Here is a 13,187-nt window from a genome sequence, read left to right on the forward strand (position 1 = left end):
AACTTCATGTAAGACATAGCTACGTGTTGTAAATAACGTTGCTAATGTACGACATATTTCCTTACATTTGAAAGTTACTTCTGTAAAACTATTCAATGTGTTTCGGGATTAAAAAGGTTCTCTGTGTAAACAGTGAAAAGCGGCAATTATCAAAAAGATTGTTTGAAAGCATGCGGGAGATTTTTTATATATTTAATAGACTTTAAGTTAAAGCTGGTAACTTCAGTGTTTTAACCCTGAGGTAACTAATTGAGAGTATAAATATTAAACATAGTCTATTATACATTTATTATATGCATTCATGAATAATTCAATATTTAAATATAAAAGGTGCTTTTGAACCTTTATAACAATAAAGCAAAATACCTGACCAGCAGCAGAACAGTAATTAACTTAGAATCTGGAAATATTTAGTAAAACTCCTTGCATACACTTTTATATACTTTTTTTATATACTGTAAATGAATAAAAAAAATTCTATAAAAAAATGTTGCTATGTCTGTTATATATATATATATATATATATATATATATATATATATATATATATATATATATATATATATATATATATAGAGAGAGAGAGAGAGAGAGAGAGAGAGAGAGAGAGAGAGAGATGTAAATTGCTATAGTGCAGCAATTCAATTACACTGAACTCATTATCTTTTTTAAGCCAGCATGTTATTACGGTTATGTTTTGAAATCAGTTATATTGCATAAACAAAGCCTCATGAATTTTCAGACTTCCTGATACTAGTAAGAGGAATTTAAGTGACTGAAAACCTTTAAGTGCTGCAACCATTAAATTCCCTGCAAGACTTTGTTCATATCATATGCTGTATTCAGTTTTGCTTAAAACACTGTAAAACATTTCAAGATGGATAAATGGAGTCAAAGTGAAAGTGCATAGTGTCCGCTTCTTTACAAATGTCAGCAAACACGTTGAAAATGTGAGCAAACAGGTTGGTTGAACTCACAAGACAATGGATTAATTAATTAATTAATTAATTAATTTTTTTTTAACTTTGACTTTTTGGAAAACTTTGAAAACTTCGATTCCCGAATCCGCCTTGTGTGTGTGGAGTTTGCATGTTCTCCCCGTTCCTCAGGGGTTTCCTCCGGGTACTCTGGTTTCCTCCCCCGGTCCAAAGACATGCATGATAGGTTGAGTGGCATCTCTGGAAAATTGTCCATAGTGTGTGAGTGAATGAGCGTGTGTGTGTGCCCAGCGATGGGTTGGCACTGCGTCCAGGGTGTATCCTGCCTTGATGCCCAATGACGTCTGATGAATGAATGAATGAATGAATGTTATACAGTTATATAACACTGTAATTACCAGTCAAAATTATGCAATCTGTCACCATTGTCCTGTAACTGGTATGAAATCTGGTCACCTACAATATTTATCAGGAACTAAACAATTCAGTATTTCTTTTTTCTTTATATTATAAAATAATTCTCAGTAAAGATCATTCACATATATGTTGAAACACCAGTAGAACAAAATTTAGGTCAGAAAAATGACCTGATGATTGATCTCTTGATGTATTCCAATAAACTGAGCTATAACCCCAGTTTGCTATACTATATACACTACAGAATTTCCCCTCAGGGGTTTTGTAATAATGTAGGCCAGTTCTTTTTCAGGAGTTTGTGTTTGACAGTCAAACATTTGCAAACATTCAACAGTGACTATTAAATGAGAAATAAATTTTATTTATTTGTCTGTGTTTTGTAGGCGCTTCAGAACTTTTCACGTACTGCAGAAGAAAAGGGATCCTGATCATTCAACAGAACAGAGATCTTCGTAGTGGCTGATGTTTGGCATGCACAGATAAACTAGCCAAGTCATTATGTAAGACATAAAACATTCTATGCCTATACGTTTCAGAACTGCATAGAAAATGAATGAACTCCTCTTGACCCGGTCAGTCAGATTTGACCCGGTATATTTAAAACAAATGATCTGCTGAAAGCTAATGCACTGAACTGACTCTCAGGAATGTGAATTGGCAGGTACTATAGCAAAGGTATATAAACAGAGTGAGAGAGAAAGTCACCCAGCATCTACTGAGAGGATTATTTGGCTATACTGAGCTTGGTGAGCTTAGACTAGCTTAGACTAACTTGTTGAATATCTTACATACTCTATATGGTCAAGATTATTCACCTGGCCATCACAGGAATCTGTAGTTCTTCCTCAAACTCTTCACACAACATTAGATACAGATATCTTTGCTGAAATGTTTTACAGGAAGAGATGCATCTTCTCTGTTCTGTTCTGGCACCCAATTGGCAGAATGAACTTTCTCTAGATATCCAAATTTCTGAGTCACTGGCTCTGAGTAAATGGTCTGTAAAGACCTAACTCTTCATGAAATACCTAAATTTGCACTTTAATCAAAGAAAATGTTTTGCTTTTTATTTATTTTTTTACAAACAACCTTGTTTGTTTTTTATAAGTTCAGCTATGATGCATTGTAGAGAGCAAGATGTTGTTGGGGCAAGGGGAAATTGTACAGAAACGAAAGAAAAAATAGGATGTGAGAAAGAGAGTGAAAATGACAACTGCTTCTGGATATGTATGCAGAGCCACTGTTAAGTAGATGGCATCACTGGATGAAGACCCACTTTTTCATTCTTCCTGAAACTGAATGAAGAACTGATTTATGGCCATCGTGTGGATGAAATCTTGTATCATATACCAGCAACTAGCTTTGATATAAGTCCCAGAGCTGCTGTATGTAGTGTTTGTTGTGCATAGTGCTTTGCAGACCTAGCACACCCCTTGTGGGCTAGCCTTCTTAAGCTCTCATTGTCCAGTTGTGTCTGTTTTGCCTCCCTTGGACCTCGCATCTCAAGCCACCTTCATGCAATGACCACCTGGTCAAAGACTTTGGTTGTCTCATGGTGTTGATTTTATGATGGTAGTGTGGGACACAACTTGAATCTTAGGGGTTGCAGCAAGATCTGCTTAAATTTTTTGAGTCTTCATAAGTGTCTCAAAGCAATAATGATGGTATAGCATCTGGTATAAGTTAGTTATAAACCTAATCACCTTGCAAAGGGAGCATACTGGTATCATCAAATCTTGGGTCTCAGCACCAATATGACCCCCCCTAGGTACAAGCAAAAGTTAACATTTTAACCAAGAACTTGTCAAACAAACAAATTAAACTCTTTCTCTATGTGTCTTACTCAGGATCAGTTAAGACCATCAGATCTGATTCAGACAGCTCCACAGATCTCTGCGAAAAACAAAAGAAAAAGAAAAGATTAAATAAATAGGCATTGCAGTGTATTTTGTAGTATTATTTATTATTCATTATTATTGATAATTTTCTGTATACAGAATATGGACAAAAATATATGGACTCCTGACAGAGTTGATTCCCTCTTTGCGTATTAATAAGCTTCACTGTTCTGAGAATGCATTGCACTAGATTTTGGAGTATGGCTGTAAGGATTTGTATAAACTCAGCTACAAAAACAGCATTAGTGAAACCGGGTACAATGTCAAGTAAGAAGTCTGTTGTTTCAGTTCATCCCAAATGAGTTAATTGATAGGGCATATGGTTGCCTAATGGTTAAGGTGTTGGGCACACAAACACTCTCATTCACTCAAGCAATCACACACTACGGACAATTTTCCAGAGATGCAAATCAACCTACCATGCATGTCTTTGGACTGGGGGAGGAAACCGGAGTACCCGGAGGAAACCCCCGAGGCACGGGGAGAACATGCAAACTCCACACACACAAGGCGGAGGCGGGAATCGAACCCCGACCCTGGAGGTGTGAGGCGAACGTGCTAACCACTAAGTCACCGTGCCCCCGCCCTTAACCCTCGATTGCATAAAAAAATGAGACAATCTGTCCCTCTGGATAAGTAAATGTAATTCAGGGCTGTCAAGTGTCACGCATTGATAGTGACAGTCATGCATTTGGGTCTTTTCTCACACTGTCCCACCACACATCGTATTTCTCACGCAGAAAAACTTTTTGACTATTTATCATATATGTAATATGCCGCAGCACCCAAAATGTATCTGTCTGCACTGCTGTCTCTATTGGACCGGGCAGGAATCAAGAGCGTCTCCTTCTTAGTCGAGCCTGACACTTACCAGCCAATCAAAAAAAAAGAGGGTACACAATAGCCAATCAGAAAATATCACGATTAAGATTTAACGCAACAACCAATGAAAAAAAAAACATTCATTAGAGAGGGTATTTTTGATGGTCGGTTTGAACAAAACCTCAACACGAAACAGCTTGTCTCTGGACGGGACATTGTCCTCAATCATGACCCTAAAAATGGCTGGGCTTGAGCCGAACTGTTTTAAATGGGAGCAACATTACAAATGATAAAGGAGAACAAAAAGGCAACAAACACAATAAACACCACCATAATCTCTCTGTCTCTCTCTCTCCCTCTCTCTCTCTCTCTCTCTCTCTCTCTCTCTCTCTCTCTCTCTCTCTCTCTCTCTCTCTCTCTCACACACACACACACACACACACACACAAATTAATAAATGCAAATTAAACAAAAACTTTGTATTTGGTTAAATTGCGGTCAGTGATCTGTTTCTTTTCTTTTCTTTCTTTCTTTATTTGGGGGGGGGGGCTGGTAATTGATGATGAGGTTGGGGATCTGTGCAGGACTTGTCATATCTTCATGGAGCTTACTGTGTGCTTAGAGGCATTGCAATGCTTCAACGGGTTTAGTGTTAGTTCCACTGATGAAAAATGAAAAAAGTACAGCATACAAAGACATTCTATACAATTGTGTGCTTACAATTAGGTGGCAACTGTCTGTCGACCAACCATAAATGTGATGCTCACGTGTTCGCATACCTTTGACCATATAGTTATTGTTAAATAAAGTAGTAATTATAAAACTCTACCCTCTATCTGTTTAAATAAATAAGTAAAAAACAAACAAACAAATATCTGTCTGTTCAGTTTAGACAAATTTAACGTGGAGACTTTTATTTTTTAACTAGAACTTTTATTATGTAGACGCCTAGATAATAAAAATTGCCCGAATATAATCAACCGTCGAAATATAATAGCACTATAAAATAAAATAAAAATTAACAGTATTTTAGCCCTGTAAAAGCCTACATTTATTAGTTATTTATTTGCCGTATGTTAGTTGTTTTAAGTCATTTTCTCAGCGTGTTTATTCTCGCATGGTGATTTTGTTTAATCAGGCATTACCGGGACAGCTATATTTCAGGTCGGATTCTGAATCTTAAAACGATCATATATACAGATCAGGACGCTGAGAATCGTGTTCCGTCTTTTAGAAGGAGTTTTGAGTATAAAACACGATGTGTGAGTTATCTGGAGTGTCTGCGTTGTGTGAGAATCCGAATGAGGTGTTTCTGGATGTGTCGAAGCTGCTGTTGACTTATGCGGATAATATTCTCAGGTAAACATCAGAGTCGCTTTCATTAGTGTCATTAACGCTCTGTTTACTGCAGAGATTCAGATGGATTCATCAGACAGATGTAATAAAATGTCCAGTGGTCGAGTGTGAGTGCTCAGGTGAAGTGTGTAGTGTGTGTACAGTATTTACTAAAGAACACGTCTGTGTAGGAACCAGGAAGTCGCGATGATGTCAGTGTTTAATCCACATTGTGTAACAAACCGTGTAATAAAGGGTGTAATAGATGAATTTTTACACTGTTATAACCCCCATCTCTCTCTCTCTCTCTGTCTGTCTCTGTCTGTCTCTGTCTGTCTCTGTCTGTCTCTGTCTGCTTGTCTCTCTCTCTGACTGTCTCTGTCTCTCTGTCTGTCTGTCTGTCTGTATCTCTCTCTCTCTCTCTCTCTTTCTGACTGTCTCTCTCTCACTCTCTCTCTCTCTCTCTCTCTCTCTGTCTGTCTGTCTGTCTGTCTCTCTCTCACTCTCTCTCTGACTGTCTCTGTCTCTCTCTCTCTGACTGCCTCTCTCTCTCTCTCTCTCTCTCTCTCTCTCTCTCTCTCTCTCTGTCTGTCCGTCTCTCTCTCTCACTCTCTCTCTGACTGTCTCTGTCTCTCTCTCTCTGTCTCTCTGTCTCTCTCTCTCTCTCTCTCTCTCTCTGTGTCTGTCTGTCTCTCTCTTTGACTGTCTCTGTCACTCTCTGTCTCTGTCTTTCTCTCTCTCTCGATGACTGTCTCTCTTTCTGTTTGTCTGTCTGTCTCTCTCTTTGACTGTCTCTGTCTGTCTCTCTCTCTCTCTCTCTCTCTCTCTCTCTCTCTCTGAGTCTCTCTCTCTCTCTCTCTCTCTCTCTCTCTCTCTCTCTCTCTCTCTCTCTCTCTCTCTCTCTCTCTCTCTGTGTCTGTTTGTCTGTCTGTTTGCCTCTCTCTTTTGCTGTGTGTGTGTGTGTGTGTGTGTGTGTGTGTGTGTGTGTGTGTGTGTGTGTGAATCATTTTCAGGAACCCTAATGAAGAGAAGTACAGGTCCATCCGTATAGGAAACCCAACCTTCTCCACTAAACTACTTCCTATAAAAGGGGCAGTCGAGTGTCTGTTTGAAATGGGCTTTGAGGAGGTACCTGATTTAAAGCCACATGTTTGTACACTGCACCAATCCTACCGCCTAGTATTTCTCGTAGTAGTATGTGGTAAAGTGTGCAGTTTAATGTAAGAAAAGTCATTTCTTTTTGTTATTGTGCCACAGCAATTTTTAATAATTAAATAACTTTCAGGCTGAGACACACTTGGTGTTCCCGAGGTCGGCGTCTGTAGATCAGCTGAGACGAGTGCGAGAGACAATAGCTGCTGAGAGAGACCAGAGGTTAGTAGTGGACGAGAGTGCATCATGCTCCAACACTCCAACCTCCACTTCCTCTCCTGCTCCAACTCCTACAGTGGCATCAGAACCTCAGCGCCCCATAGAACGACCTCCGTCTCTGGTAAGAGTCGAGTCCTACAAGTTTACTTTTTACAATATCTCAGCTGAAGAGATTTGTGTTAAGTGTATGATTTGTGATGTAAGCTTTAAGGCAAAAACATAGCTGTAACTCGCACACAAACACAAGCACATCCTTGATTTCATCTTTTGTGTTGCAGTTAGGTAGCAAGTCCTTTCTTGGGACACTGCAAGCAAATTTTCAGCATGTGATGGTGTACGAGAATCCTGAACTTCAACAGAAAGCTTTGAGCTGCATTCCTCATGAGGAGCTCTCCTCCAGAGCTAAAGAGCGACTGCACAAGGCCAGAGACGCAGACCCGGGTAAGAGAGAGAGAGAGAGAGAGAGAGAGAGAAAGAGAGTGTATGAGAGAGAGAGAGAGAGAGAGAGAAAGAAAGAGAGTGTGTGTGTGAGAGAGAGAGAGAGAGAGAGAGAGACTGAGCGAATTATTACATTGTAAGAAATCATTTTAATCAGTTTAAAGATGGATAGTGCCTGTATTTAATTTCTAGTTTGAAATGAGGTCTTATTTTAATTAATGTTTAGAATTGTGACTCCTCTGTTTCTGTGTTTAGACTGTAATCTTGCTGAGGAGGACATGCTGGTGCTGGAGCTCTTACAGTGGTTTAAGCAGGATTTCTTCACCTGGGTGGACAGACTGCCGTGCAGACAGTGTGGGGGAAGCACACACACCTCTGGTTCCCTCCCACCGTCGACAGATGACCAACGTTGGAATGCTGGTCGTGTAGAGAACCATTACTGCAGCACTTGCAACCTCGCCACCAGATTCCCAAGGTGCTGTGGAAAGTCATCATGGTTTTCATTAACTCTATTAACCTTTATTTCTACAACATCAATATAACATTTATAACAGTGGTATAAATGAGGCTGGATTTTTGAAAATTTATGTTTTTCGACAAATTCAAAATCACATGGGAATATTTTTTATTTAGATTACTTTCTAACCCTCCTGACAAAATGGTACATGTTGGGTAAGGAGCCAGCTAAACACAGCAGTAAACCTTGTTAACAGTGTGTGATTTTCTCACATAAAGCCTTATCAATTCACATTGGGAGACGATTCTCGTTCTCAAAAAATATCTGCAAAGCTCTTGCACTGTAACATTGTCAAAACAGAGAGGAACGCTCACGTACTCTATATGGATGAACGTTTTTTTATTTATTTTTTATGTATATTTGTTTTTACGTAATACTTTTACAGTATTATTTTATTAGAAATGATACCACAAAAAGTTCCGACTCCTCTTATATCAGACTTGTACTGGTAAAAGGAGTTAAACAAACACTTTTGCTGTTTGTCTGTAGGTATAATAACCCGGAAAAACTGCTGGAGACCAGGAGGGGGCGCTGTGGTGAGTGGGCTAACTGCTTCACTCTGTGCTGCAGAGCTTTAGGGCTGGAGGCCAGGTACATCTGGGATGCAACAGGTATTCTGAGCTCCTTTCTTTTTTCTTCTTGGAGATTTTAGTTTAAACATGTTGTTTTTGTGTGATATAGTTTATGTCTGTTTTTGTCAAAGTGGTTAGTATGTTGTTTAACTTGGCACGTGTAGAACTCAGGCTGCTTTTATTCAGACCTTTCAATGTAGCGCATGTTTCTTCCCTGTGCACGTTCGTAGATCACGTGTGGACGGAGGTGTTCTCTCGGTCACAGCAGCGTTGGCTGCACTGTGATCCTTGTGAAAATACATGCGACAAACCACTGCTCTACGAAATGGGCTGGGGCAAGAAGCTTTCCTACATCTTTGCTTTCTCTAAAGATCAGGTATAAACATCTTGTACAGTAGATTCTCCAAATCTAATAATAGGATCGATCACGTAACCCAGGAAACTACTGAGCCTCTGATCCGGACCTGATCAATTAGAAACATAATGGATTTGACTTATTTACACTTATGGCACGTGGCAGACGCCCTTATCCAGAGCCACTTACATTTATTTCATTTATACAGATGTGCGATTTACAAGGGCCTTGGGTGAAAGTGGCAGCTTGGTAGATCTGGGATTCAAACTCACAACCTTCTGATCAAGGGTTCCAACACTTAACCACTAAGCTAGTGCATCCCCTAATGATGCAATAATGTTTATATTTTATATAGATCAGGCTGTATGACAAATATCAAGCGACCATCAGCAACAGTATTACAAACAAAACTACATTTCAGCGTCATATACACTGCTTCAATCAGTTTTTAATAATAATGTTAATTTTTTTAATAAAAATAATGTAAAAATGTTATACAAAGAGCTCAGGCTACCTGCAACATCTCACAAAAAAGCGTGTATTGATTTCTTACAATAGTATTATAATATTGTCATATTTTCATTTCACCAATCCGTATCCATAGTTACATAAACCTAAATGCAGACGTTTCTATATAATGTATAAGTATAAACATTTCCTTTTAACAGTTCCAGTGTGTCTTAACCTTTATAGGAAAAAAATACCCGTATGATGCTACTCTAAATCACTCGTGTAATGTTTAAAATCTCCGCTCTGTATGCGATCGCAGGTGGTCGATGTAACGTGGCGCTACTCCTGTAAGCATCAGGAGGTTCTTACCCGACGTAAGCAGGTTCAGGAAACATGGCTGCTGCACACGATTAATGGGTTTAATGCTGAGGTAAGTGACGGCAGATTCAACTCAGCGGTGGTTCAGAATTTATGTTCAATATTCAAATGGTTCCCGCTCATGTTCACGAAGCTCCGCCCCCCCGCTGGCCCATAGAATAACGTGTGTATAAAGTTTCCAAACAGGTTTTCTCAGCGAATTAATACACCTTTGCTAATGCCACGGTTTGATGCACCGTTTTTATTTTTTATCGCGTTCTATATTATTTCCCGGTTATTTTTAGCGGTAAGCAATTAAAAAAAATACAGCTGAGTGTAATCGTTGGCGGTGTTACTTTAAATGGTGGCGAAGCTTTTTAAATATTGACAATCATAAGGTACAATGTGATCTGTTTTAATATCGTGGTTGTGGTATTATAACAGTTTGTGCACGAGTTACTATTTTTAAAGGATTTTTCAAATACTCATTTTATTAGCAAACCGATTAAGAACGTCTTATATCGGTGCTGGATTATTTTCTAAAACAGCAGTTGTTTCTATAGCGACGGTTTACGCACACACTTGCTTGGTGGACTCTCGACATGAACGGATTTAGAACAGCGTATGTCATTTTGGATGTGCTGAAGATTTCTGTGGGGAGGTGTTTATTTGCCATTTTTGCAAGGGGTCTTCAGTACCAGTGTGCAATCGCAGTTATTGAAAAAAAAATGTAAATAAATTTGGAGTTCATGGTTTTGTGTGTGTGTGTGTGTGTGTGTGTGTGTGTGTGTGTGTGTGTGTGTACAGAGGCAGCAGTCCCTGAGCACTGACAGGAAGCGAGAGCTGCTAGAGAGGCTGTTGGTAGAGCTGGTGGAGTTTATTTCTCCTAAGAGCCCAAAGCCAGGAGAGATGGGAGGCCGTATTTCAGGCTCTCTGGCTTGGAGGGCTGCTCGTGGAGAGACTGGTACTGCTGCTTCTGCTTCTGCAGGGGTAAGAGATCCTCTTATTCATTTAATTTAAGGTTTAATTACTTTACAAATCTGTTGCAAGTCTGTTACATTCCTTACATTCTTGTAGGTGTATTTCCTAATGTTATGACATACAATACTGTTGTTCTTTCCAGGAAACCACAGAGTTTGTGTTTATCCCCACTGAGTCAGAGAAGAAGGCAAAGACCTTCCAGCTACAATATAACGTGGCCAAAGACTGTTACTGTAGAGTTCACAACAACCAAGAGAAGATCCTGGGCTGGAAAAATGGAGTGTGGAAGAATGAGTCTGTGTTCAGGAAGGAAGAACATGACTGGCAGATGGTTAGCGTGAATCTGCAGCTCTTTCATTTTTTATAATCTGCATGTCTTGCCTTGATTTTTTTCCCCCCCGATTGGTCAGTCTTTAGTCATAATATGTATTATATTATACTGTATCCTTATATACAGTCCCTCTCTGTTCATTTGTGTGCCCGTGTGTTTGGTCCGTAGGTGTACCTCGCTCGAACAGAGGGCGCTTCCTCAGGCAGCCTGTGTTGGAGGATTGTGTGTGCTCCTGTAGGGATGACAATTAAATCTGTCTCAGTCAGAGCTGTCAGTCAAACCTTCAACTCTGGTGCTGTCCGCTGGAGATTACGCTCCTCCGAATCCATCGTCGAGTTTCCTGGAGGTATAAAAATCCAACCGAATCAATCGTTCAGTACTAGAGTTGGAGTCAGGACCAGAGACACAGTTTTTTGAATAAAAACAGCTTATTGGCCATATCTTTTACAAATTTGGTCCAATCAATACAAAATCTGGAAGATATCAAGGGCTCCCAAAAAAACAGGAAGTCAAGCAATCTCTCAGCAACAGCCTGATGTTTTAACTTTTTTAGCATATCTCTTTAAGAGCAAATTCTGATGGTCTAATTCTGAGGGACACAAACAGAAAGTGCTTGGCCCCCTCAATTGCTGCTTGCAGCTATAATTTTATTAACCTTTTGCTTTTTGCTTTGCAAGTAACTGTTAAATAACTGGCTAGATGTGCTTGGCCATTCATATTCACTAAAGCATTGTGATTAGCGTTGTACATGTAGCAGGACTGTAAGCTGTTTCACAAACAAACAGCAAAACATAAAGAACTCATTATCATCAATATCGTCTGAGGCCAAAACAAACCAAAACACTAAGTGAACAAACTTGAATTGATGTAAAGTTTCTGTGGTCACAAAATTCTCTGTTTAAAAGAACGCCATGTCTTACAAATATCATACAGCTGTTAATGAGCTGATCCGACTGTAGACATCTCTAAAATATGAGCAGATGGTACTATCTGCATCAGGATACGCATCGAAATCACTGAGTTTGAAGTAAAATTGTCATCGTTTGCTTTTTATAGAGTAACCCGTACTCGCTAAATGACAACTGAAAGCATTTCTAGAATGTGGGATTTTAATTTAACGGTAACATTGGTTGCTTTTGCAGATGGTAAAATGCACTCACCGACAGGCCTCACAGGGTCTGCAGAAGTGGTAGTAGAAGCAGAGCTGAGCGGAGGGGACGGAGAGTCGGCATGGCAACACGCCCAGCTGTTCAGACAGAGTTTGAAGGACACAGAAACGTCTTCGTTTGAGATTCTTGTGCAAATGGAAGGAGCTTGATAGTAGTAGCCTTTGTACCATTTCTGTGGTTTAACAAGCATAAAAAAATACATATATGTTCTGGGAAGTCAGATTTCATGTGAGTAAAGACTCGAAGCACAGTCTCACTTTTCTAACAATGTTCTTTTCATTAGAACAGTCTTCGTAGAATATAACGTCTATAAGGGAAGTTGTGAATCTTGTGTAATTTAAAAAAAAAAAAATTCTCGAACTTTGTGTTTTCTGATATCTATAATGATGTGAGAGCTCACGATTGCAGCACTCTGTATCGGATCTGTACGTCACTAATCTTCTGTAGAGAGCAACTTTAAATCACTTGTAATTATTCCAGTTGAAACATTGTGTGAAACACTTACCTGGGTGTACTGTAAGGAATGATGTGAAATTTTTTTATAATGGTCATCTGGGTGCAGGGTATAAGGTAATAATACCTTACTACCTCAAATATGTTGAAGTTTTAATGGTCATAAAAAAAAAAAAAAGATCTGAACATTTTTGTTTTTTAATTTTGTTGTGTGGAATTATGTTTGTTTCATTTACTTTATTATTCGGTCGTTAATTACTCCTTTAAATCAATTGTTTGCCATATAGGAAATGTTATTTAATGTTTAACTTGTCTGTCAACATGTCTCTGTCTGTGTGTCTTTCTATCTGTGTCCCTCTATCTGTATGTGTCTCTATCTGTATGTGTGTCTCTGCCTGTCTCTCTGTATCTGTGTGTTTGTCCGTTCTCTCTGCTTGCCTGGGTGTCTCTCTCTCTCTCTCTCTCTCTCTCTCTCTCTCTCTCTCTCTCTCTCTCTCTGTGTGTGTGTATGTGTATGTGTATGTGTATGTGTATGTGTGTGTATGTGTATGTGTGTGTGTGTGTGTGTGTGTGTGTGTGTGTGTGTGTGTGTGTGTGTGTGTGTGTGTGTGTGTGTGTGTATGGTGCCTGTGTCTGTCTCGTTCTGTGTGTAGAACTCAGGTTGCTTTTATTCGGACGTTTAAATGTAGCGCGAGTGTGTGTGTGTGTCTTTACGCATGTTAGTGCTTGTGTGTGTGTATATGTGTGTGTGTGTGTGTGTGTGCGCGCGCGTCTATACGCATG

General features: G+C 39.3%; 1 protein-coding gene across 1 annotated transcript; it reads left to right on the top strand.

The window, feature by feature from the left end:
• Positions 1 to 5,210: 5,210 nt before the first annotated feature.
• On the top strand, positions 5,211 to 12,590 carry ngly1 (N-glycanase 1). The gene is made up of 12 exons (XM_027133782.2): positions 5,211 to 5,434; positions 6,424 to 6,538; positions 6,696 to 6,902; positions 7,060 to 7,222; positions 7,475 to 7,694; positions 8,226 to 8,347; positions 8,539 to 8,684; positions 9,433 to 9,543; positions 10,278 to 10,460; positions 10,594 to 10,782; positions 10,951 to 11,128; positions 11,925 to 12,590. Exons 1-12 carry the CDS (start codon positions 5,334 to 5,336, stop codon positions 12,098 to 12,100), a joined length of 1,911 nt encoding a protein of 636 aa, XP_026989583.1. The 5' UTR covers positions 5,211 to 5,333; the 3' UTR covers positions 12,101 to 12,590.
• The last annotated feature ends 597 nt before the right edge of the window (positions 12,591 to 13,187 follow it).

The sequence above is a fragment of the Tachysurus fulvidraco genome, chromosome 7 (genome assembly GCF_022655615.1).
Source record: "Tachysurus fulvidraco isolate hzauxx_2018 chromosome 7, HZAU_PFXX_2.0, whole genome shotgun sequence".
Classification (NCBI taxonomy): domain Eukaryota; kingdom Metazoa; phylum Chordata; class Actinopteri; order Siluriformes; family Bagridae; genus Tachysurus; species Tachysurus fulvidraco.

What these genes read in the sequence shown, in the direction of transcription:
- ngly1 (XM_027133782.2), top strand. Translation starts at nt 5,334, where the DNA reads ATGTGTGAGTTATCTGGAGTGTCTGCGTTGTGTGAGAATCCGAATGAG. An exon ending in GTACATCTGGGATGCAACAG is followed by an intron (nt 8,348 to 8,538) that starts GTATTCTGAGCT and finishes GCACGTTCGTAG; the next exon opens with ATCACGTGTGGACGGAGGTG. An exon ending in TTAATGGGTTTAATGCTGAG is followed by an intron (nt 9,544 to 10,277) that starts GTAAGTGACGGC and finishes GTGTGTGTACAG; the next exon opens with AGGCAGCAGTCCCTGAGCAC.